This window comes from Prinia subflava, chromosome 3 (genome assembly GCF_021018805.1).
Source record: "Prinia subflava isolate CZ2003 ecotype Zambia chromosome 3, Cam_Psub_1.2, whole genome shotgun sequence".
Lineage (NCBI taxonomy): Eukaryota > Metazoa > Chordata > Aves > Passeriformes > Cisticolidae > Prinia > Prinia subflava.
Genome location: NC_086249.1, coordinates 1,446,695 through 1,472,752, shown reverse-complemented (window position 1 = coordinate 1,472,752; position 26,058 = coordinate 1,446,695). Strand labels below are relative to the sequence as shown.

Genomic DNA, 26,058 nt, shown 5'->3' with positions numbered 1-26,058 from the left:
GTTCGGTTCCGGAGTGGCTCCGGAGTTCCGACCAGTTCCAACAGGTTCAAACCAGTTCCGACCGGTTCCAACTGGCTCTGACCGGTTCAAGCCGGTGCTGACCGGTTCAAACCGGTTCTGTTCCGGAGCGGTGCGGCTCCAGAGTGGTTCCAGAGCTGTTCGGTTCCAGAGCTGTTCCGGAGCGGTGCGGTTCCAGAGTGGTTCCGGAGCTGTTCCGGAGCGGTGCGGTTCCAGAGTGGTTCCGGAGCTGTTCCGGAGCGGTGCGGCTCCAGAGTGGTTCCAGAGTGGTTCCGGAGCTGTTCCGGAGCGGTGCGGCTCCAGAGTGGTTCCAGAGTGGTTCCGGAGCTGTTCTGGAGCGGTGCGGCTCCAGAGTGGTTCCAGAGTGGTTCAGGAGCTGTTCTGGAGCGGTGCAGCTCCAGAGTGGTTCCAGAGCTGTTCGGTTCCGGAGCTGTTCCGGAGTGGTGCAGTTCCAGAGTGGTTCCGGAGCTGTTCCAGAGCTGTTCGGTTCTGGAGTGGTTCCGGAGCGGTTCCGGAGTGGTTCTGTACTGGTACATACACGCGTGCTGAGTGTGTCATGGAACATTTTACTGAGGACAACAGCAAAACAGTTTTCAGTACAATATTGGCGTGTTGACCAAACCTTCCTGTGCTTCATTTACAAAACACCCCATAGGCGTCCAGAAACACATCAAGGTAGGTGTGGGAGATGAATGTGAAGTTCCTAAGTCTTTCACAAGTTTTTTCCAAAAAACAAAGCAGTTCAGAGGTCTGAAAGGTGTTTATGTGTTTTGTGAGTTTCTTCTAAAGAGGTTTTTGCTTTTCCCTTTCCAGTCAGTGCCACCCATTTGAAAAGATATTTTGCTTAAGAGATGGTCAGAATCCAATTTGCATTGCCAGGACAGCAAACTTCCCAGTTGTACCAGATTCACCCTTTTAAAAATACTTGAATATTTAAAAAAACTTTTACCTTGCTACCTCAGTTTAAAAGACAGTTAAACCAATTTGATTTCAGCATTGGATTTGAGTGAATTCATGAGCTACACTAATTTTTAGGCCAAAACAAACAACAAAACAAGCAAACAGAAGATTTCACCATTTCAGTAGCTTGTATTTCTAGCAAATGAACTGAACAGAGGAAAGAACAGACCAAACAGACCAATTGTTCTGGCTGCAGCAGGGTTGATTTCTGAATTAACCGCACGTATTTGACCTGAAGTGTTGTGAGGGATACACGGCCGATGCTGTCTCTCAGCTGCAGAACAGAATTTTTTGTGTGTGTGTCCACATGCCTGCTTCAGCCACAATACATTCCTCATGCTCAGGCTGGATGGAGCCCCAATTCCTCACTTTGATTTGCAACCTAATGTTAATTGTTTGAAGAGGAAGCAAGCGTGTTGTCAAAGGCAACAGAGTGAAAGCAGGAGGATGAGTTCTCATTTAAGGATGGGGAGATGCTGTGACCTTCCCCCAGTGGCCAGGTTTCACTGAGGTTCACTGCGGTGTCAAGGCTGTGCAGCGGGGACTGCTTGTCACGGTCACTTTGCAATGTGGAGCAGCCTCCTGTTCTGAGAGCCCAGCATGGCCAGAGGGGGCACAGGCTGTGCCCAGCCAGCAGCACCCATGGCAGGGTGCTGGGATCTCCAGGGGAGGAAGGCTTCACCTCTGCACTGCCATCCCAAGCACTTTTGCTTTGAGTTGCATGGACAAATTGCGGAGTGCTAATGGATGTAGGGGCAGCAAACAGCTCTGCGCGTGGCAGGCGGGCTAACAGCTTGGTGTCTACTTTAGCCACTCATTGAATTGTTCATTGCAGATTTCTCAGGGAAGCAAACCATGGTACTGTCCTGAGAGCTTCATGCAAACCAACCTCTCCTCTCTGTTCCAGGGTTTTTCAGGGCAGTTCGTCAGGAACCTGTCAAATTTGGGAAAATCGGCGGGGAGACTCAGATCAACTACGTCCGCTGGTACGAGTGCGGCACGTCGATCCCTGGCAAGTGGTAGGCGCCACTGGAGGCGGTGCAGAGCCCGGCCCGTGCCCCGCAGGCTGCAGGAAGGCAACGCCGAGTGCCAGGCTCATTGCAGTCTGATGCCAATACTGCCTTAATTGTGTAATAGTGTAGGCTGCTTACTGTAGTTATCCAGTGTTACAAATCTGTTTTTAGAATAAAAAAGAAACACGGGCTAGGGACACGTCGTAGGATAATGTATAGGGAAGCTGGCTCCCTATTCTTGAGGTATGGTTTATATGGTATTTTAAAAGATACAGTGTGTATTTTATTTATCACGATGTTGTAATAAATGTTTAAGGCACGGATATGCCAGAGTTGGTCATGGAATGCAATGTGCGCTAGTTTTTAAATATTCACTGGTCCTGTAATGCAAGTGCCATAAGCTACCCTTCCTAATCCATCTGTAACATCCCCCAGTCATAAATTATAGAAAAGATCTTCTAATTTTTAATATCCTGCAGCCAGTAAACTTGAAGCACTTTCTCCTTACCCGTACAGTTTATGCTCCTGCCAAAACGCCGAGGTAGGTTGCTGTATGTGCAGCTTTAAATGATCGAGTTCAGTGGGGTTTTCTTCCATGTTTGTTTTCAAACGTTTCAGCCCCAGCCAAAGCCATATTCAGCCTGTCACTGTGGAGTCATTCGCTGCCCGTGAGTCTGGCTTGGCTGGCAGGCAGAATTGGTGTTGTCTAACTGAAGTGGACAGGTACATGTGCACATGGAATGAAAAAACAAAGCTGGCCTCCACGGCTGGGATTTTTCAGGAAAACGCCGCTTTCAGAGCCTGACACTTACTGGTTCAAAAGCCAAATGTGCTAGGGGACTTGGAAAGACAAATGAAAGAGGAAAAAGAATGAACTAGTTATAACAGCATGGTCAGGCTTATTTTATTTAAAAAGAAAAAATTCTGGTTTAAAACATTTTTCATTGGGGACAAAGGGGAAATACTGATAACTGAGCTTTAAAACTGCTTTACAGTTATTTTGATTAAAACCTCTCCCAAAGCTACTTGTTGTACTGCTTGAACATTTATGAACTAAATAAAGAGATGTAGGTTTTTTTAAAGGTGTTATTCATTACTTTACTAATGTATTGAAGGAATATGAACAGGAACGCCCAGAGCTATATAGCAGTCATTTATAGAAAATACCTTATAAAGTACATTGCAGGTACACTGTACTCCTAATAAAATATTTTTTAATCAAGTGCTTTTTTCAAGTGTTTTACATGAAAACAAGGGTTAGTTTCTGTGGTAAATGGTGTTGTTCAGAACAAACTGCTTTCTGGAAACAAGCCCGTTAAATGGTGTGAAGAACACAGCATGTGTTAGGTCTGAGAGCAGAAATGGGAGGAGGTACAGCCACAGCTTACTGGGTAGCTGCGGGCACAGCACGATTTAGGGATGGTGAAGGTAGGAATATTTTCACTCAGTTTCCTAATTTGTCTTTAGGAGAGTTCAAGCAGCTTGCTCCAGTTAATTCTTTTATTCCCCACTTAGTTTTACATATATTCCTAGAATCTGCAAAATGGAAAATATGAACTGGGAGATGGTTCTGCCCTCTGCTGTAATATGGTCTATTGACTTCATTACAGCCCTTGATCTGCTTTTTCTTGGCTCAAAATTGAGTCACTAGGACTGTGTTCTTCTGGGTGGCAAAGCACCTGTGGAAAGTTGGGGGATTTTTTAAGAGCTCTTTTTTAAAGATACACATTTGGTTTAAATTTTAAGTAATAATGAATTCTCTCCCCCACCTTGTTAAAGCAAAACTGATAAGAGGCTTTAAGATTTTATGGACTGGTTCCTAACCAATTGGTAAGAGGGTCACTTGACAATTAATGACAGCAGAGGACACAAAACCACCCCCCTGCTGTGAAACCTCTGTGAAAGCCATCTGCAGTCCCAGCACTTCTCCATTTACACACCCAGAAATCTGCCTCTCCTCCTACACCCCCAGCACCGCTGCTCTTTACCACAAAGTCTTTGCACCCAGCATGCACACTGGTCTTAGCACAGTTGTCTTGTCCAGTATTACCTAACTTCTAAAATCAAGATCAGGCATTTAATAGATTCAGGGTTTTTATTAGTTTTTCCATGTGAACATTACAATTTATAATACATCATATCTAGTTTGACCTCCAGAATGAATCTAATTTAGTACATCATGGTATTAGTAAAAACAAGCCTGATAAGTGGGCTAAACTTCCAACTAGTATCTTCATACCCTTCCGACAAGGCAAGCTAGACTGTCAATCACTTTACAGACATTTAAGTAGTGTTTTCCAAAAACCACCCAGCCCCAAATTAAACTAGGAAGCGAATACAATTTAAAGCAGGAAAGATTTGGTCATTTCCCTCCCCCCAGCAGAATTTAATTAAGAGCTATAGTTTTGCCTCATTACGGTTTTGGAATCTCAACTGCAGATCCTGGAGTCTGTTGGGATGGAATCGCACGTGTCAGCCGCTGTCCTCAGGGACGCCTCGTTAGCGGTAGCCGGGCCCGGGCTGGGTGTAGCCCTGCGGCCCGAAGGGGGGGCGGCTGCGGGCGTAGGGGTTGGGCCCGCTGGGCGGGGGGGTCATGGTGCTGCCGGGCGGGGGGGTGAAGCCGGGCCGCGGCTGGAAGGTGCCCGGCGCCGCCTGCGAGCCGCTGAAGGGGGCGGGCTGGGAGGCCTGTGTGGTGTAGGGCTGCGGGGGGAAGCTGCCCGCCGGGTACTGTGGCGGCTGCTGCGCCGGCAGCTGCTGCGCCTGCCCCGGGAAGGCGCCCGGGGCCGGGGCAGCCGCCTGGCTGTAGGCCGGGAACTGCTGGGCTTGCTGCGACGGGGGCTGCTGCTGGCTGTAGCCTGCTGGGAAAGCAGAGAGCAAGGTGGGGTGAGAGACGCTAAAGAACCGCGGCGGCCTGCAGAAAGACCTTTTGTTCCAATGTTCACAGTGACAAACGCAAAACGATGCAGGAAGCACAGAAAAGGCAAACCAAGCGTGAACTGCGAGTTTCCCTGCCTTTCACATAAGCGCACGGCCGGGGTTTTGGTGCACACCGTGGCAGCACAGCACACTGACAACAGTTACTATAAAACAGTTTTCCTGTGACTGACAAGAAATAAAGAAAAAAAAAAAAAGTAGTCTTTTCCTTAATATCACACAAAAAAATAGTCTTCATTGGCAAATGAGGCAAAATTCAACCCTTTTCCAAAATAAAATCTCCAAATGAAACTGTCCTGATAATACTCTCAGGGTATAATATCAGTCATATCTTTGGTTAAATCATAGGTGTTTTCAGTTCTTTAGCATTAAATATGAAACGGTTGTGTAGAACAGAACACTTTAGCACAAAACTTCCATTTACATATGTCCCAGATTTGATTTTTCTGTATAAAACTAGATTCCAAAGGGAATTTCTCTTCTCGAAAATTTTAAAATGGAACTAAGTCCTTTCATGAAGAAATAGCTACTTGTATCCATCATGAAACACACCTGCAGCTACTTGCAATGAAACCTCTCCAGTGACTGGAATCCTGTCAGCATTAAACACCAGACACACAAATTATTAAAAGTGCACAGCCCTAAATGGAAAGAATAAGGGTAAGAATGCACTGCAGTAAACTCACCTTGAAACTGGGATCAAAATTTACTCATGAGACAAACCTCTGAAGGGTCCATTTTTACACTCATGTATAAATAGCCATTGTTGCCTAGTAGATCTACAAGAGTGGGAAGGGATCCTGCTCTTGGGAAAACATGGGTTTGAAAGGAGACAATACTCATGAGAACTAAAGCAACACAAACAAAAAGATCCTATGACTCAACATCTCCAAAGGCTGCTGTCAATAGGTCCTCAAAAAAACCCCCTCTGTTTCTGAAGATTAACTGTGAACTAAGTTATGACAAACAGGTGCCCCAATAAGTTTCTGGAGGCATTTCATTCATACTTGACAATGATGTTAATTGGAAAGCAAAACTCACATTGCCCTACAGCTTTCATAGGAACATCAGTAAAATAATGGATTAGACAATGGTAGGATATGTCTAGAAAGCAGATTGGAATTCCTTTGTTTCCCCTCTCAGATTTTAAGCCTAGAGAGTCAGACAGATGCTTCTAACTTCCAACAGGCTTGCTACTTCTGAAATTATACCTCAGTACATCTGTCTTTGTATTCTAACTACAAATGTGGGGGTGAGAAATCTGCAGAGAAGGAGATACCACTTAAGACACTCAAACCCACGAGCTCTCACACAGTGCAGAGGAACAAGGTCTGAGACACAAACCTTTAGTCCAACTATTCCAGGGTTTTTATACAAGTTAAGCATGGAATTTCTCCCTGAGCTCTGCAAGTCTCATCTATATAAAAACTGATGCACTCCCACTGTGCGCCAAGAAAAGGTCACACTGTCTCCATGTCACTTCATGGGAGTCTTTTGTTTAGTTTAAGGAGGATTTTTTAAAACAAGGAATGATAAATGCTTTGTATAATTTTCTGAAATTATTAAGCAAAATGCAATTTGTTGCAGAATTTACTCTTAAAGGTTCATCCCTACACCTCATCTGGATTATCATTCCTAGCACATACTATGCATTCCTAGATGCCAGCTGCTTCTAAAGGAACTAAAAGTTCTGAGGTCAAGTTTATTTTGGGTATGCACCAAAGCCAGCTTTTCGTATTTCACTGCACATAAACCACCAGTGCACTAAAATATTCTTCTGAAAGTCTACTGGCACCTTTACTTAAGGTATAGCAAAATCAAAAACTGAAACAGAAAAACTATCACTTGAAAGTTTCTCTGGTATTTACAATATGTGTAATACCCAAGGATTTACTGAATGACAACTACAGTGTTTACACCAGTGAATTTTGGACACAGATTATCCCACACACCAGAAATAGGGGCCACCTTTAGAAACCTTCAATATTTAAGGAAGCTAAATTGGGATGTTTAGTCACTTATTTGCTAGAATCCTGTGACTACACAATATAATCCTGAAGGCTGCTCACCCTTCAGGTGATTCATTTTGCCTGCCTTTCTAACAAGGCATTTTGCTGATTAGTAATGACATCTGCCTTTGGTCACAATCAAGGAGGACTGAACTTTGATTCCATACTAGCAGTGTTCTCTTCTTGGCAATTTCTGAATTGTGCCCCTAAGGAAAACAGGCATCTGGGCAGGGTCAGGACTGAGGCTGATAGGGTCAGGCACCGCAGGAGAAGTCCTGCAGCTGAGCTGCTGCTGCAGAGCTGCTTACCTGGGTACTGCACACCATACTGCTGCTGGGGCTGAGCCTGTGGCTGCTGAGCAGGGTAGCCAGGCTGCTGGTACTGCTGATACATCTGACCTAGGGATTAGAAACACACTGCAGTGAAGCCCAGCACCCTGGTGCGTTACAGCCAACGATACCCTGACGGTTCAACGTCACAGAAACAAACCCCATGACATCAAAGTACAGATTTTAGTTCCTCAAACATGTTGTTCTGACAAAGTTTAGATAAAGAGTTACGTGAGGCTTACTACTGCACATTTTAAGAGACTGCCAGAAGCTATGCACCTTAGTTAGCACTGCTCTGGTAGGTAACAGACCAAATCTTTAAACATCTTCATAACTCCTTCAGAACTTATGCTGTAAATAAAGTTCTTCAAAAGTTAAACATGTCCTCAGATTGTCTGTTTAGATTAGGTTTTTAAGACCATTTCTGCAACCAAGTACTGTAAGCGGAGTGGTATATTATTTATGCTGACCAAATTTTCCAGATAAGTCATCCATCTCGTAGCATTGCCAAGTTTTCTTAAGAGACCCAGCGGTATACACCAGAAGCAAAAATAAAACCATACATTATTCTTAAGCTTGGTAGTCCAAGTCAATGCTTATTTTTCCTACATCCACTGTTTTCGATTTCTTGGCCAGAAGAGGCAGAATATTTGTTTAGACAACTTATGGGTCCTGTTGAGGCTTTATGCTTCTGCTGTTTTTCAATCTAGTAAGTCACAGTCAGAGAAGAAAATCAATTATCTGCCAAAACTAAAGCATAGCTGAACTGAAGCAGACATGGAAACTTTACTATTATGAAGTGTTACTGTACTATTATTCCTTCTGCAAAGACCAGGATACTGTATAAATAGACTGCAAACTCTATCTTCAGAGCTGCACCGAGACAAAAGCAACTCAACTCTGCCAAGTCCTCCCAGACAGGCCCCTGTCCACACTGATTTAAAGCAGTTATTTCTTCTTTTATCTGCATTATTTGCAGCTGAAAGGAACAGTATTTACTTTCACACTAAGGTGTTTAGAATACTTTCTATTGATGCAGTCAGCTAAAATATTATTTGGTGTGCAATTATTGTGGGATGATGAGAACGCAAAACACAAAGCTTGAAGAGAATTTAAGCCTGTTAGCTTGATAAATTCAGGTGACATGGGGAAGTTCTGGGAGAATAACTAGTAGGCTGCCTGTCTTGGTGTAATTCCCTACAGGCTAAAAGAGACACCACACTGGCACCTGCTGGAAATCCCAGGTAAAGGGATAGCAAAGAAACACCACGGAGTTTTACCAAAGGTTTCTGAGGCGGCTTGCTGTCTTCTCCAGGGCTGAGGTGTTAGTGAGGAACAGAGTGTTCCAGTGTCATTTAAGAACACATTCTTAATTTACAGCCATGAATACAGGCAGGGATCCTATGGGTCCTCAGACACAGTGTCTTTTCTATCCCTGGATTTTTAGTCAGAAAATTAGATCAGCTACAGCACTGGTGTCTGGTTTTGTACTTAGCAGTGTTTATTGCAATGAAGGGTCTGCCAGCATCCACCATTGTTCCTGTGCACTGAAAAATACTTTTAGTCTGATTCAGAATATAGACCATTTACATATATTCAGACAACATCCTATTCCCTTGAAGATCATGAAGTGCTTATGGGACAGAGATTTCACATGAATTTCAGCAAAGACTAAAAAAGCATCCACATCTGTATATAATTGCTTCTTGTGTGTGTTCGGGACTGAGTTTAGTGGTAGGAAAGCACAGGCCACAAGACACAGCAATGTACTAAAACACCTTTGCTGGATTGATTTAATTCAAATTAGTGAATGCCGAAAATTTCTCAAGGGAGGCAGCCCTTCAGTAGTATCAGCACACAGAATTGAAGTGATTTGATATTCACACATAACAACCTAATAACCAATCATAATCATCACAGCATTTACTGGCAGAGAAAGCTATTAATATACCCTGACACACCAGAATGACTGACACATGACTGGCATCACCAGATGTATCTTCAAAACACTGGGAAAGCGTGTGGGGGAAGCAGAGCTTGGGCAGTTTTGGTGGTTTCATGAAGTGAACTAATAATTTCAAACTAGTTTCAAAACTAGCTTCTAACAGAACCTGCTGTTCACCAGCAGTGCCATTTATGTGAGTCCATCCTGTTGAAAACCTAACAACCAAAACCTATCCAAAGTTCCAGCTGGGTTATGGCTCTGTGGGGACAGCACAAGCCCCCAAATTACCACTGGACTGAGGTCCTATCGAACCTCAGTGAAGTATAGAAAACTACTCCATGTTTCAAAGAAAAGTCTTTGAACACTTTGGAATAAAATTGATAATTGCACTTACATTACCCAGCTTTGGGGGGAGACTGCTGCTTACCACATACATACTTGCACAGCATAAGCAATCTATTTTTAATTTCTAATGAACAAAGACAAAAATTACTTCTGATCTCTTCTCAAACACTGAACCACAGAGTGAAGAAAATATAATCATTACTTAAAAGATTGCTTTAGCAATAATAAAAGCTACATAAACCCCTTTACAATTAGTACTGTTGCACTATACTTTCCCTGACCCAAGTTTAGAAAAATCACCACATCTACTCTGATACATGAGCCTAGATAACATCTTCCCCAAGTAAGATGAGTTTTACTGAAACAAACACTTTTCCCTCTCCCTGGTGTTAGTAGCCATACAGGAATCTAGCTAGGGTTGCTAGTGCTTTTAAATGTTTCACTTCTTTGTTTCAGTTCCAGTTTAACAGCAACACTTCTTACTTCTTACTTACTGTATTAAACTAAAGTAAAAAACTAAACTCATAAAATGCAAGTTCAGTAGCCGAGAATATGATTTCTGAACATTAAATTTTCTGGCTGTCAACACAAAAACCTGGAGCCCTTTCTTGCAAAAGTAACTTTTATATAAACACCAAACTGCACTATCTTTAAGCTACAAAGATGGTTCTTGCTATGTTTTAACACTTAAGTAATAAGCAAGAAAAGGCTGAAAGGCACAAAAGAAGTGTTTCATAAGGTCCACCGCAACCAACAGCAATCATACCTCTTTAAATATTATACATAACTACCAGCTGTTCAAATGCTCTGCTCAATCAAAATAGTACTTATTCACTTCAGGCAAGACAATCCAAGTGACTGTGGACACTGTGACCACCATCTCACACGTGTCTGAGCATTACATCAGTTAAGCAAGCATCAGGGGCTCTGACTTGCACATACAGCAGCACAGAAACAACTTTATATTACTCTTCATTTGCAGGAAGAAGTAACAAAGCAGGTTATTTCACAGACAGTTTAATCCAGAAGTGTGAGGGTCTGAAGGCTCAGTGCACTTAGAAAACAGCAACAGAAGAAATGATGCCCAAATGTAGGAAACCTCAGAATAGGTAGATTGTGAGAAGTTAAAAAGCATTATTAAGGGCATACTATAAACAAATCTGTGTATCAGAGTTAAGACCTTAAACTTTACAGGAGAGCCAGCTGAGCTCTCAGGAGTTATAAGGAACCACCACGCATTTAAGATGGTTACAGGGTTTAACTTGACTAGCACAGAGCCATACACAAAAAGGAAGCAATGAAATACTAGCTCTAAGCCATTAGATAGAAATGAGGAGTAAACAACAGTTTTAACACATAGTAGGCAAGGAGTGAAAGCTCAACACAACACACAGTGTATGACACAAGCACAGAGGCAAGCAGCAAACAGTATCGTGAAAATTCTCCTGTTACACCACCCACCCTTTCCAACAGAGCTACTGCTCCACCTGCTGTTCGTGTATCGACCAGCACGGGCAGCGAGGACACGGGCTGTTCTGCCTAGGGGCACACATCCAACTGCACTTTGGTATCTGCTCTGGGTCTGCTAATTCAAGGCACAATCAGCCACCATCCTCCCACCCTGGACAGCAGAAAAGCACCACAGACTGCTTACCTTCCACCTGCCCCGTCTGTGGCTGCGTGCTGGAGTAGGGGGCCTGCTGTGCCTGAACCCCAGGGGGATGGGCTGCAGAAGAGGAGGAGGCGATGCTGTCCGGCGTTCCTGACCGCTCCTCTGCAGGGGCACTGGGTGGTCCTAGAGGAGCAAGAACAAAATACAGCATGTGAAATGAACACAGAGTTGAAATTAAAAAACTCTGATATAAGAGCCTTCCCTTGCAATGTTTTTAATGTTTTTTCCACTTCAGATTTGCATGAGTGTCATACTCAAGCTAAAACTAAGTGTGTATTTGCACATCTAAACTTTCACTTGGAAGTATTGGGGGGGAGGGGATTTTCCACCTATCTGTCACTCAGATTTAATTCTTTTGAGGAACCTGACTCATTTGTGAGATAAAACCCCTCATGACAGCCTATTTTTTCAGCAGTTTCAAGTGTTAACCTTGCACACACACACACACACACTGAGGAGTTGCCATGTTTGGATACAACATGCACTTACCTATTTTTTCCTATCTGGAGGAAATGTAAAAGGTTGCAAGGAACTACCCAAATGGATTAGCATCTTACTGTGAAACACAGAGACCGGGCCACAAAGTGTTTTACTGATAGTTAAATAGCATGTGAACAGAAAACCTCCACAGAGGTGTTAAAATCACACTCCCAGACAGGATATGGCAGGCTTCAGTCTAAAAGCAATTGTCTGCTCTGCTAATTCTGAAAATATTCCAGCTGACACTCAAAGACAGCAAGGAAACTGGGAATTCAGATTTTCTCTATATTAGTAAGAAGTTCTGAAACATATGTGAACAAATATAATATACTACTATTTAATGCAAAATATTTTTTTAGAAACAAGGGAGCTTAAACCTGGAACTTTCCAACTGTACGAATGTTAAGAGCCACTACTTTCAAATACATGCTTTAGATTAGGCATAAGTATTAGAACTGCTGCCAATTCATCTGCAATTTTAAGATAGTTATATTTACACAATATAAATATGCATCCAACAAGCCCCTAATTGTGTTTTCATGTTAACCTTATTAGGGGAAAGTTAATTAAATCTGCCTACTACTTGATTTGCATTTATATACATAACTGCAGGATTACAGCTTTAGAAATGAGATTTCTTATACCCTGCTTAAATGGTCCTCTGTGGAGCTCTTTGTACATTCAAAGAATGGACAAGTCATTTCACTCTCACAGAAGAATTACGGAGACACAAATATTGAAGTATCACTGATCAAAACATTAACTGACACTGACAAAACCACTCATTCAAAAATTAGCTCAATTTTTCTGCCAGTTGTGCTTCACTTGCTATTGCTTACTTGTTTAGATAGCCCATTGCAAGTTTGCAAGCACCATCTGGTTTATGCAAGAACCATGCTGTGACAATATCCAAAATGTGCCGTGGAGGAAGAGATCACAGAACAGGCCTGGTCACAGACCAGTACTTCACACTGAAGTCAACCACTGTCTGTGGGTACAGCTTTGGATCCTGCACAGTCGCAATCACACAGTGCAGCTCTATTCCTTTTACTCCACACTTCTGCCATGGCAGCCACACTGGAAGAACAAGCTTCAGTTGCTACTGGTTTGCTCATCTGTATCGTTACTTCACACATCATACAAAACTCACTTGCTCTGGAGTTGAGAGTACAGAGCAAATCCTGTTAGCTAACAGCAGTTTCATTTTCATGTTTCAATGAACCACTAAACCTTGCCAGGCCCACACAGGTTCTATGCAAAATCACTCCCTAAGTTCTGCATCACACTCCTTATCACATTCTACATTGCTTTTCTAGTTTCAGTTATCCTGTCTCAAGATGACAGCATTCAGTTTGGTATAATCCGCTTTCATATGCTTAGCATTCTATTACTAGGGCCAACAGTCCTCCAGTTCTTAAAAAATAAATATAATTCAGACAAGTATGTAATTCCTTTCTGTTAATAGTGAAAAAGTTGGTTCTGTCTACTTCTAAAGTGAAACAGAAAAAGGTGGGATCATACAACACATTCTGAATGACTAAGCAGCAGAAGCAGAATACAAGAATATGAACTGCAAGATCAAACCTTAACACAGTGCAGTGAGTTCTTCTATCACTGGCAGATACCAATTAAGTTAGTCCACACAATAGCTTTAAATAATTCAAATTTTAAAAAGTTGAAGCCATTTTCTACTCCAAACTAAAACACAATGCTAAAATCAATAGCAACATTTCAATATTCTGTATACAAAAGTTAGCACACAGATACAACACCTTAATATAGCAAGTCTTAGAATTCTGAACAGACACATTGAACACAGAACACAGCTTAATGCATCCAACATACAAATGCTTTGTTACAATCAAAACGGGAGTCATTGATTATGAACAGGTTTAGCTTTCCTTTTCACCAGCCACATCCTTACCTGACACCTGATCATCAGTCAAGCCAAAGGCTGACATGACATTCTTGCTGATTTCATCCTGGTTCTTTAGCGGATCGAATGCAGACATGCTCGCTGCTATAACTTGGGTGGATGGCTTAACATTAGCGTCAGCAGCAGCAGGCTTTTCGTCCCTACCATCTACAGCATCTACAAAGCAAAACGCCCGGTTACCAGCTCTCCAGAACTGAGACACCAGCACACACCCCGCACCACAGCAACCGCACACCGCACAGCTGGGCCTTCACCATCCAACTGCTGAAACACGCACGGTACGGAACAGTGGGGAATCGCTGAGGCTTCTGGAACTGGGATGGATCACAAAGCTCAGGCTTCTTTTTAGGTGTGTTATTTAAAGACACACGAACACTGTGGGGTATCAGTGTAATGTGTGTTCTGAAATTCAAAGGCACAAAGCTCCTGCTTCAAACAAATGCATTGCCCACAAGGAATTCAAAATTAGGAAGACATACGGGATAGTTCCAGCTTATTGTGGTGTTTTATCAGCTGCAGTTTCTGGTTTGTACTCTACCTTTCTCCACTATTTTTTCCTAAGCTGACAGGTGAAGCTGAGATCTTTGCAACTATACACGTAACTGAATTGCTCAGAAATGCTCTACCTAATAGTGTTACATTTTCTGTTAAATGCAAACAACTGCAGATAGACACAGGCTGGCTAGTTTTGTTTACACTCCTAGATCATCACACTAACCTCCTTCCAAATAGTTTGTAACCAGAATCCATTCCACTGAAATTACTAATTGTACATATTGTAGGAACTGGTCTGGGATTTTTTAAAGCAACAAAAGCAATAGAATTTAAAAGTGCAAATAGAAAAGTAACATTCCTAAAAGGCATGCTGATGTTCTTGGTTCTCCTTTTTACTCAGGGCACTGTCCTTCATGACTTTGTGTCATTACTTTCTGTGTCCAGCTTACCTAAACTCTGTAGTTAAGCACTACAGAAATACAATATTTCCAGAACAACTGCCCTAAGCTAGGAGATCAATACCTCAAAACTGAAAATAAGACTTTCTTTCCCATTTTGCCCTCCCCCAAAAATCCTTTCCCACTCCTACCTGCACCCTTGTGCTGCTTACCCTGAGACAGCTCTGATGCTGGTCTGAGCGCAAAATGTGTGGATTCAATTTCCTAACCTGGCAAAAAAAGTGGATATAATTTTTGCTGAATTCACTTCTTACTGTTTTAGTGAATCAAACTTGCTTAGCAACACAAGATAAGCACCAGAGCTAGCCCAAAGTAAGCAGAGGGACTACTCAACTGCAAGCAAGAACTCTTCAGCAACAACAAACTATTAATTTGGTTGAAAACCCTCTCAAGACATTGCTTGGGCTCACAGGTGTTAGTTACAGCGTTTTTGTACATTGCAACAAAACCTTGGATTCTGAAGTTTCATTCCTAAGTTAGTTCCGTGCTTTACTCCAGACACCTCAAACAAAAATCCTGTCTCTGAAATAACTAAAGCATTAAAAATTAAGTTCTGGGTCATCAAGCAACAATTCAGAATGATCCATCCTTTGTTAAACAGTGCAGCACTCTGCAAATGAAAGCAAACAACTCTTTGCCAGGCTGCCTACCACTCTCAGGCAGGTTAGTGGAAAGCCCTGGTTCCGCCGGAGGCTCTAAGCAGTCCAGTAAACGATTGACTTTATTGCGAAGCTCTATCAGCTCTCGGCGCAGGTACTTCACCTGGTTAGATTCTAGGGGTCTCGGTTGTCCATTCACTGCAAAACAGCAATTAGAGAAACTTAAAGACTGTAGTAACATCCACTTGTGACATCCAGTTTAAGATGACTAAAACATTCCAACTTTTACTTGCTTGTAGTATCATCATCCTTTGTGGAGCTTACAGTTCCTTTAATATCATCTCAGTTTAGCAAAAGCTACAGTACCAAAGTGAAGTCCACAGTGAGTGTCTGCACTGTTTACTCATCTCCCTGAACATACCCTCAATGATGCAGTGGTTCTGGAAAGCTGTCCCTTCAGAACTAACATAGCACACACAATTGCTGCTGCAATCCATGGTCCGTGTCCAAGTTAAAGGCTTGGAACTACATGCTACGTTACCTACAGTAGCTTGAAAATAAAGAATTTTATGCAAAGTCTGAAGGATAAATGTTAAGTCTATTCAGCTCCTAGCAACTAACACTAGTTTGGAGCAGTGTACCACTGCAAGGTAGAGTCAGCTTCAAATTCTCATGCACCTGTGAAGAAAACCCCACAAATGCTGGAGAGTGGAAGAGAACATGGAAAAGCACAGTAAGGAAGAAAGAACCACTGATCACATGTATATGCCCACAAGCCAAATATTTTGAGCAATCTTATAAAAAGCAGTAGTTTCAGTTTCCATTAAGTTCAGAAGTCTCATGAAAAACATCAAGAGAAAACAGATATCATGCATTAACTCAGCAGTTCCAACTTACTGAATGCATTTTCTTCACCTTCTGAGGTGACAAATTTAAAGTTTTTGGTACCTCTCAGTGAAGTCCACTGCCTGAATTTTAACAACTATTATTTAAAAGAAATAGAAAAATACAGTGTTCTGTACTTACCAAACAATGTCAGTTTAAGTATCCTACTGCACTGAATTGCAAAGGAGAGATCTGAGCTATCAAAAATTGTTATAAGATCTCCATCTGAAAAGAACAAGAAAAAGTTACATTAAAATCATAGCCTATGACTACTGAGCTTCACATCAGGACAGAAGTCTTCCTTCATTACTCAAAAATAACTTTTCCTATTTGATTATAAGGTCACTAGAAAAAACGTTTCTTTCAGTGCAAGAATCAGTGTGCAGAGAAATTATGCACAGAAGGTAAGACAGAAGCATGACTGGCTTCAAAAGGGAGTCTTCTGACATTAGCCCTTTGATGTTCATATAGCTCATGATTCTTTTATGTTCACACACAGGATGAAATATTAGAGCTAAGAGTTCACAGAGTCCAGCACCAGGTAGAATGACGCTACCAGTTAAAAGTGAAATGCCCGTGCCAAGTGGCTCCAGAACCGTGCTGCTCATGAACAGACAGGAGTCAGATAAATGGCGTAAGCCAAACCCATTCCATTTTTAAAAAACAAAATAAATTTCACATGTCTAGAACATTTCCTCAGGTTATATTCAGAACATGAGTTGCAAGACCATTACCATTCCCTTGTTGAAAAACAAAGTTCATGTGTAGAAGTGAATAGTAAAGATCTCTCTCAGCTTTAACACACAAATAAGTATGAAGACATCAAGATGCCAAAGTAGTCAGAAGAAAACTTCTCTCAAACAGGAATTTGACATGAAGTCACAACTCTCAGGCATGGATTTCTTCCATGTCACATGTCAGAGGATCCCAATGAATGTGCACATTGCTATCTGTCACAGGAACTGTATTAGAACTTGATGGGATCATTTATTGTTAAGATACAAAGGGCTATGCACAAAGCACTGGTCACCTTTAATCATATTAATCCTCAAAAGAGATACCAAGTTCCCATTAAGTCTGGTCTCTCACGATTTTAAAGTTGCATCAAGGAAAGCTACTCAACAAAATCACAACTAAAACAAAACTATTGTCTTTGGCACGACAGATTTTCTGGTGTTTAACATATTCAACAGGTAATTCATAGCTTAAACGAACCCATGCTAAGCAGTGCAAAGGAAAGAGTGGGAGCCCATTATCAGGGAAACGTGTACTGGCACCAGGGACAGCAGGAACACTTCCTGCTTGAGCAGTTTGATGACTGGGAACTGAGGTGAAAGACCATCTAGTGAAGTTCCACCTTGAAAAGCAACAGTGTTTAGATAAATGCCACACAGCTTGGAACAAAGCCAACTCCAGGCTGCCCAGGTTCCTCCACAAAACACTGTAGCAAGGGGGCTCTGTGGACAGAGACAGGAACATGTTTTCCATTACAGATTACTGCCTAAAAATCCTGAGTGTATATAAATTCCTTACATATTGGTGACAAAGGCAAACTGTATCTAAACTATGGTTAAAATTTTCAATTAAATTAATACTTCAGTATGAATAGTCATAAAACACATTATATCAAATAAAAAACAGCTCAGAATTTGAAGAACTACATATTGTAATTTTGTCATCCCTGACTACAAGTAACACCTCTGCAATGGAAGGTTTTCTTAAGTAAGTGCTATTAATAACACCTCACAGTGCCTGGCAGTCTTCAAAGAAGGTGCTTTCTAACAAAATTAAGTTACAGACACCAATGAAGTGATGGCATATAAAATAGTTTTCAAGTTTTCCAGAAAGAAATATTGTTGCCTCCCAAGATTTTTTTAATGTCCTAATGTCCTGTTTTCACTTTCACAATCTCAAAAGACATGTGGTGATAGCAGTATCAGTCATGGATTCTCTGAGTAGAGACTGGAAAGTCTCCAGAAATGAGGGCTCCAAACCCCACCAGGCAGCCTGCTCCAGTGACACACTGCCCTCCTGGCCAAAACTTATGCTCAACCTCTCAAGCTGCAATTTCTGGCTGCTGCCATCTGGTGCTACTGCAAATTGTTCACATTCACTGGTCTTTGCAACTCCCTTTGCACTGGCTCTGCCCTCAGCCCCTCTGCAGCACAGGGAAGCAGCCCGGCTCCCTGCAATGCTCCCTGAAGGCCACCTGCACAAAGCCCCTCTCTGTGCTCACCACACCCTACTGGATCCCTCCAAATCTTTTTGTCCTGGAGTGCACACATTAAAAGTGAGCACAGACAAGCAGCCTCACTGGTACCACCTTGTCAGTGGCAGGAAGAGGAGGATCAGTGTCCTTGTTTGCCATTATGAGCCATAACAGGACTTGGACAATCCGACTGTATCAAAGCTAAACAGACTTTTTAATTTTGGCAGTAAAGTGAAATGTGATGAGGTGTGTGCTCCCTCCAACCCAAACACTTTCTCTAGCTTTTCTACAACCTTTCCTAAATGCTGATACCAAAATCCAATGGAGTCTTAACACAAAGCCCTCCCATTCCTTATTATCGTGGTAGCACAAAAAAAGGATAATTACTTCTCTCAGCAATCCATAACACTGGCAAACCATCCTTCGATGCTCTTCTGTCACACCAGTCAACACTCAGATTCACTGCCTGAACAAAGATGCATGTTCTAAAGAGTCTGTCCCGCACAGTGAAATGAAAATGCACATCAATACACATGGCAACATGGATTAATGGCACCCAAAAGAACTGGGATCATTCCACCTTAATTCTCTCTCGCCTATTTTAACCTTTAGATTGGAGGCATTAAGAATAATGAATAATTTTTCTATTTTAAATTGTTACAGAAAAGAAAAGGCTCAGAAGCACCAAGTACAGAATCTTGTTAGATGCATAAAGTCAATTCTATGATTCCTATCAACAGCCATCAAGTTATTATCTGAGTAATATGCTAGGATTCATAAGGCATATGTCAAGTCACATAAATATCTTGACAATTTAAGTATATTAGATTTAGCAAAAATCTTTTCATCTTAAGGAATGCCAGTGAAGCTTAATTCCTGTTACCATGACACAGATAGAATTACACAATGTTAATTATTTTCTGTTGGAAAATAAATCAGACTTTCCTTTATTTTCCCTACTAATCTTGTTATTTTAAGAACTTATCTTTCACATTTTTACAAGGGACACAGATTTCCCTCTCTACAATTTCCCATGTATCACATTGTCTGCTATGCCAATTATTTTTTCTTTCTATAAACTAGTGACTCCCTTAACTAACCACTGGACTGCAAGGTATTTTAGCATTAATGCTGCATCACCATGATATATTTCCACCTTGGTGACTTTAGAAATCTGCCTCACTCCTCTGCCCTGCCAGATGTTTCCTCATCTACAAAGCTTCCTTACCTACTAGACTCATCCACCCTTATATTTCTCCTAGTCCATTTTTTGAAAAAATGAATACAAAACACAAATCTAAAACCACACTACATCAAAATGTAGTTTTCCTTCACTCTGGTAAATTTACCAAAGGCTGAGAGATTACTGACTAGCGCAGCAGCTTGAATACATGCAGTATGAGTAAACAATCTTCTATTACAAGGTAAGAAGAACAAGAGCAAAAAGGCCAATCTCACATTACAGCCTCTGTTTTAAATTCAAGCATAACTTTAAAAAAGTTCTTGTTATTGGCTCCATACTGAAGCTCTCAATGCTTCAGTAATGCAGCATTTTTTACTGTGCAACAGCATAATCATCAGTGTTTAAGAGACTTTGGATTTTATCACTTCATTCAAAGTTTTATTTTATGAAAATCATCCCTTTGTCCCAAATTAAGTAACTTATCCATGCCTCATTGACATCCAAGGAGGAAAAGTCCTCCAATCACAACTTTTTGTCTCCATGCATCTCAAAGAAGGCTCTCTTCATTCTGTGGAAGTCCTTAAGGTTATGTTTGTTTTAACACTAATGATCAATATTCCCTTTGGAACAACCAATGTGCAACAGATTCAAACGGTCCCAGAGAGGAAAGATAACTTTTAATGCATGTTTCAAGTTAAAATTATTTTTCTAATCTTTACTGATGGAGAAAAACATTCAAGAATTACTACCACATAAATCAAGTTTTCAGTCTTACAAGAACTTGTGTTAGGTCACACACATTTATTCTCTTTTCACCTTCAAACCCACTGGAAAAAAAAATGTTTAACTGAGTGAACAGAAGAGAAACCTGCAGACAACTTCTTGCAACAGCAAAAAGCGCACTTTCAGAGAGAAAAAAAAAAAGAGGAAATATTTTGGAAAAAAAATGAAGGAAATGCTGTTAAGAGATCATAACAAAAGACACAGCTTCTATTGCCTGATTAAAAAGATTTCACAAGAAATCACTTTCATTTGCTCACGACATTGGAAAATTCTGAAAGGTGAATTTTAAAGCTTCTAGCCCTAGATAAACCGTATCAGAGCAAGAGTAGTCAATTAAACCTCAACAGCAGTAATTAAACCTTACCTTCGTCTTTATATTTTATTGTGACTTCATCATTGCTCAGAAGTTTTCCTCTAAAAACTCTTTGCATCATTAGCACCAACTCATCATAGGTGATATCTTCATTATGGATAGGGATTCTCCTGATATCTTCCCCAAGCTGAGCCTTGATGATCAGCTTCCCGCTCAAGTCCAGCTGCCCGTTCATGGTGAATTCCTTCTGGCCTGCAGACCTGTTAGCAGCACAACGTTAAGAACACTTCAGAAAACCAAACTGTAAGTTATTTTAATCTAGCTGATGACACTTCTGAAGGTTTACATTGTCACCTTATTCAATTACCTTTACATGTCCCCCTCTTATGAAAAAAATAAATGGCTTTTTTTTTTCATTTAGGGGAAGACTGCCAGAACAAACATCTTATCTCAAAGGTTTCAGGCTCAAAGGTGGCTTTACTAAGGGGATCAAGCTGAATCATGTATTATTTCCTGGACAAATAAGTGCAGAGCTAAATGTTGGTTTTATCACATGGATGATCAGAACTCACTGAGGGTCTCTCTCCAGAAAGAAACATACACCATTTTTTAATTTTTAAAAATTTTGATTAGGATATTTTAACCAAGATTTTAGACTTTCAAAAGCAGCTCAATAGACCACACATTAGCTACTCATTGGACTCAACACATGGTCAGAACAGTCTGTTACTCTCAGTGTTTCAAGAGGCTCCAACTGAACAGGATGTGCAACAAAGCCATCCTGTGTCCTAGCAGCACACAGCATATACTTCTGTTACATCTTTAACATTTTATGTAAGAAAATTTTAGAATTACCACTCCGTATTAAGCATCTCTCATTTAAAAACACAAAGGCTTTACCTTTAAAAGTCTGAAACTACAGCGAAGTTACACAAAAGAGGAATGAGAGGGGGAAAAAAACACACACAAAAGGAGATCCAGGTAGTTATTCAAGTGTCCCCTCCTATTTTCACTGCTCTGGAGAGGGCCAAAACAATAGATCTGGAATGAGGAGCAACTAGAGAAGCAGTTATCTTAACATCTGAAGTGCAGTTACTGGAGATCTTAAAACATAGGCAGCCCACATCCAAACCAAGATTTCTGAAGCCACGTGCAGGCAAATGTGTTGTTCATTCCCTTGTGCAAGAAGAACTCAGAGATATGCAGCTATTTTTCCTTTACCTTTAAGGATGTTATAACACAGTGCCTTATGAGAACAATTATTTTTCCTACAGTCAGTCATTTTTGAAGTACTGCACTGAAAATTCTCCCCTACCAGAAACAAGACACTCAGCTAAAGCCTTTAATACATTCCTTGTTGCACCTGTATATATCTAACTCTACTGTTTCAGTGACAATATTTTACATTGAAAAGATGCAGTATAATGCCATCTTTAGATTGCAATTAAATTTCAGGGGTGAGGGGGAGCGGGAGTTGGGGGATTGGTAATTGACAATATAAAGCAAAGATTTCAGGCAAAGCCCTTTGTTTAGCCCAAAAAGATACAAGCAGTTATTGAACAAAACTCACTCTCCTCATCACACATAAGAGGAGGTAAGTGGGAACAGCCTAATTGCAGGGGAAAGGGACCTGCAATTAACACAGCCACGTTGCTGCTGAGGCACTGTGATGAAACTGTGAGGTTTATAGAATTGTTGATGCTCACTAATGCATTATTTAGGTTTTGCAACATGGGAGTCTTGACTGCAGGCACATCAACCCAGCCTAATTAACTTTAAATTAGATTTAAAAGCATAGGGTTTTGCACAAGTTGGTTGGTTGTTGGGATTTGTTTTTTAATTTAAGCATTAAAAAATAAAACCGTACCGACCCACAGGTTTCCCTTCATCTCCTTTCCAAACATATACATTTATCATTACCTTGTCTGTCTTAGTGATGCTGGATTACTGACAGTCTTCCCACCTCACTCCAGGACAGAGCTAGGATAAGCCGCCATGCACTACCAGTGCCAGTGAACAGTAAGCTGCATCAGAAAATAAACATATTTAGAGTCACACTTCCCTCAAATGACACAATTCACAGCAATCTTTCACTTTAGAACATCTTAGCAAATACACCCCATTTAAAAAGCCCCTGCTTTATCCCTAATTTAACAATCAGGTTTACACTTTTGAGTATTGCTGAATTTGCATTCATCTAAAACAGATCTTGCACAAGAGTTTTAATTTTTTAATAGAAGATTTTTATTTTTGAAATTTTCTAAGGGCATGTAGGAATCCCTTACAGTAATGTATTCCTTTTCAGGACAGTCTCCAAGAGATGATTGAGCATACAGAGCAGTCCAACAGGGAACACACCTGGCTCCTCCCTCTGACCCCATGGGTGTACCCTCCTGGCAATTCCTCCCTCTCACATGCACGGCCAATTTTAAAAATCCACTACCTGATTTTTAGATGATTCACTGCTAACCAAAGAAAAAAAGTAGGTTCCCCTTTTTCCACATAAAGCTGGGCTTCCCAGCTCTCCTCTTTCAACTCCACTGGAAGTAAACTGGAATATACAGGATGAAGGCAAAGAGAGGCAAGCAAGCCCCAGAGAAGACACAAAGCCACCCTCTGGTTCTCAAAGGCTGGCAGCTGCCCCCCTTTAACGAGAGTTGTGCCTGCTCCTGAAGTGAGAGCCTGTAGTGACACACTAAGCAGGGGAACAGGAAGAGACTACTTGGCTGATGCCTCACTCACATTCTATGAAATGAGTTAAGACATGAAGATAGCGCCCCTTTCACCCCAGACCTGCTACAGCTCCAGCAAAGTTTGCTGCACTGGACCAACACTGGATACAGATAATGCATCCAGGAGTGCTTGAACCAAAGAGTTCATTTAGCCACCCCTCGTGTTGTCCAAGCATTAGAGCTGGGCACTAATGCTTCTTTACCATTACAATATATGCTACTCAGAAACTGTTAACAAAGTTTAACTTGTTAACTTGTCATCTGTAACTCCTAAACATACACATTTGTGGTGGACACAGCTGAAGTCCTTCCAACAGACTGAATGTATTATTAGTATCCTTGTGCAAGGAAAGGAGCTACTGTAATGCCTTATTTACCAGCATTACTCACAGAAACCTGCTGCCCATCAACGACTATGAAAAGGCGGCAGGAGAATATTTAAATGCACGTTTTTTTGGTTCAGCTGTTCCCCATTCTGCTTGAAGGTGTTCAGATTTAAAGACACAGATTCTGAACACTGCAGCTGCTTGCAACTGTTACAGAAACTATGTGAAATATTCAAATCACTGAATTACACAGCACTAAAGCTTTTTCCTCTCACTGTGACACAGCTGAATGGATGAGAGTTTTTCAGAGAACACATCAAGAATGCACACTAACGAGCTTTTTAACAAAATCAGTGTGTGTCTACTTTCCTGGGGTGGGGCAGGGAGGAATCAACCAATCAAAAAACATTTGTCTCCATGTTTCAGACCAAAAATTACTTCCCATAAGAATCACACTGACATCTTTCTAACCTTCCTGGTGTACCACTTGCATTTTGCAGGTACAGACTTTTCCTCCCCTCCCAGCTCACTTTCTATTCACATCAGGCATTAATCTAGGTGGTGCATGAGGACAGGGACTGCCCAATCTAGGCCAGTCACTTCAGGATCCCCTCTAAAACCAGCATCTCATCATCACGTTGTATTTCACTACCCTGTCTGCACAGCAGCAGAGAAAAACGGCTTTGCCTAGGCAAGGGAAGGACAGACGCTCCCTCTTCAATTTTTCCTGTCAAAACAGGGTTAAGGATCAGGGTGAAGCCGACAGAAATACGAGCAGACAGGACTGCCTCCCAGACGTCAGCCGAGAGAGAGCCATGAGTTTTCCCAAGACAGGTGGGGGGGTGACGAGAGGGAGCAGAAAGGAGACGAGCTCCCTTTGGTTTTCTCCAGTTCCTATACGGGCAGGCCCGGCCCAAAGGGGAACAGAAATCACAGCCAATTCCTGCCTGGCAATGAGGAGCCGGCAGCTCCTGTGGCTCCCAAGGAAAGCGGCCGGGTGACCCAGGGAACACCCGGCCGTGCGGAGGGAGGGATCGCGGGATCTCCCGCTCCGCCGGGCCCAGGAGGCCGCGGGCGCTCCCCGCCTCCCTCAGCCGCGGCCGGGGGGACGCGAGGGGTCTCCCGGCCCCTCCGGCAGGGGCCGCGTCGCCCCCGGCACCGGGGAACGATGGGGGCGGGGGAGAGAGGAGGGGGCGGTGGGCTCGCCCCGAACCCAAAGCTGCCCCTCTCTCTCTCCTTCCCGCCGCTGCCACGCGCGGCTGCCCCCGGGGAGCATCCCCCGCTCTCTTACTCTGGATTCGCCGCCGTCCCGCCGGCGCAGCCCCCCCGTCCAGCCCCGGGCACGGCCGCCGCCGCCACCGCCCGTACGTGGCAGGGCAGAGAGAAGGGGCCGGAGCGAGGCCGGGCCTGCGCGAGCCGCGCGCCTGCGCGCTCCGCCGCGCCTGGCCCCGCCCCTTTCCCGCCGGCATGGCGGCCCCTCACTGCCCGCCGTGCCGCCTCTGCGCTGACCCGGCGAGGGCGCGCTCTGACAAAGGGTTCATTTCGAAACCCCAGCCTTGGCCTTCGTGGGCTGGCGGTGCTCAGAGAAAAAGGGGCTGTAAAGTTCCCCTGTACGTGTTAGAACATCCACACACAGGAGCCATTCATCCTTGAATGGTCACATCCAGGCGTTCATTACTATCGTGCCCTCACACAATCTCTCACGCACTCTCTCACACTCCCGTGTCTTGCATTCAGAGCTTGTCCCCCTATGAGAAAAAACATGAATCTGCAGCTATTTTCCTGAGTTTTGTCAATGAAAGGTGCGGGAATGGGTTCCTGGGGGTGCCTCTGGCAGAGCTGGATCTCGTTACTCTGGGATAGTTGGGATTTCTGCTGCCCGCGCTCATTTCGCAGTGAAGCCACGCTGTGCTGGTGCCTATGCAGAGCTACCTAAAGCACAACTGTGCTATTTCCTGCCGTTAAAGGTGCCTCTGAAAAGACACCTTTTCATTTAATATCTTCAGAAGCAAAGCTTCCAAAGTGTTTTCTGCCAGGACAAGAAAAATGTAGGAGTTGTTTAATTTTTGTAGTATTTGTCCTTGCTGAGAGCTCTGTGCCTGCCTAGAGGAGGGTCCAACTAGCAGTAAGCAGATTGAAATGGAGATGAGATTTTGAAATGGGAGTGAGAAAAGATGAACGCGATACAAATTTTAATTCTAAACATTTCGAGGAGGAGGAGGGGCATGGTTCAGGTGGCTTCTTTGCTAAATATTATGAGGTATTTTGAAAATATTTGGGTATTTTCCATGAAAAAAAAAAAATCTTTGCTTTAAAAAACGTAGCCACAATCTGGAAAACTGGACGTTTCCATCTGTTATATTTCTGCCACTTGTATTGCATACCTTTTGTGAAATACAAAGTTATGTTTCGTGTCAGGGAAATGAAGAAAATC

General features: G+C 42.4%; 2 protein-coding genes across 15 annotated transcripts in view; one reads left to right on the top strand and one right to left on the bottom strand.

Annotated features, from left to right (window-relative positions):
- ABI3BP (ABI family member 3 binding protein) overlaps positions 1 to 4,357 on the top strand; it is a 155,145-nt gene extending 150,788 nt beyond the window's left edge. For all 12 annotated transcript variants that reach the window (XM_063393737.1, XM_063393739.1, XM_063393731.1 and 9 more), the window contains one exon: positions 1,886 to 4,357. In XM_063393737.1, coding sequence (XP_063249807.1) covers positions 1,886 to 2,001 — 116 coding nt within the window. In that variant the 3' untranslated portion in view covers positions 2,002 to 4,357. The remainder of the gene's footprint in view (positions 1 to 1,885) is intronic.
- On the bottom strand, positions 4,068 to 25,061 carry TFG (trafficking from ER to golgi regulator). 3 transcript variants are annotated; one of them, XM_063393741.1, is made up of 9 exons: positions 24,916 to 25,061; positions 22,487 to 22,590; positions 20,618 to 20,826; positions 16,220 to 16,303; positions 15,245 to 15,391; positions 13,630 to 13,797; positions 11,208 to 11,348; positions 7,243 to 7,332; positions 4,068 to 4,849 (listed from the first exon to the last, which is right to left on the bottom strand). In XM_063393741.1, the coding sequence occupies exons 3-9, from the start codon at positions 20,799 to 20,801 to the stop codon at positions 4,491 to 4,493; spliced, it is 1,173 nt and encodes a 390-aa protein (XP_063249811.1). In that variant the 5' UTR covers positions 20,802 to 20,826; positions 22,487 to 22,590; positions 24,916 to 25,061; the 3' UTR covers positions 4,068 to 4,490. The 3 variants fall into 3 exon arrangements, with proteins under 3 accessions (XP_063249811.1, XP_063249812.1, XP_063249813.1); XM_063393742.1 differs by having other exon boundaries at positions 4,068 to 4,846; XM_063393743.1 differs by lacking the exon at positions 13,630 to 13,797.
- Positions 25,062 to 26,058: the final 997 nt, after the last annotated feature.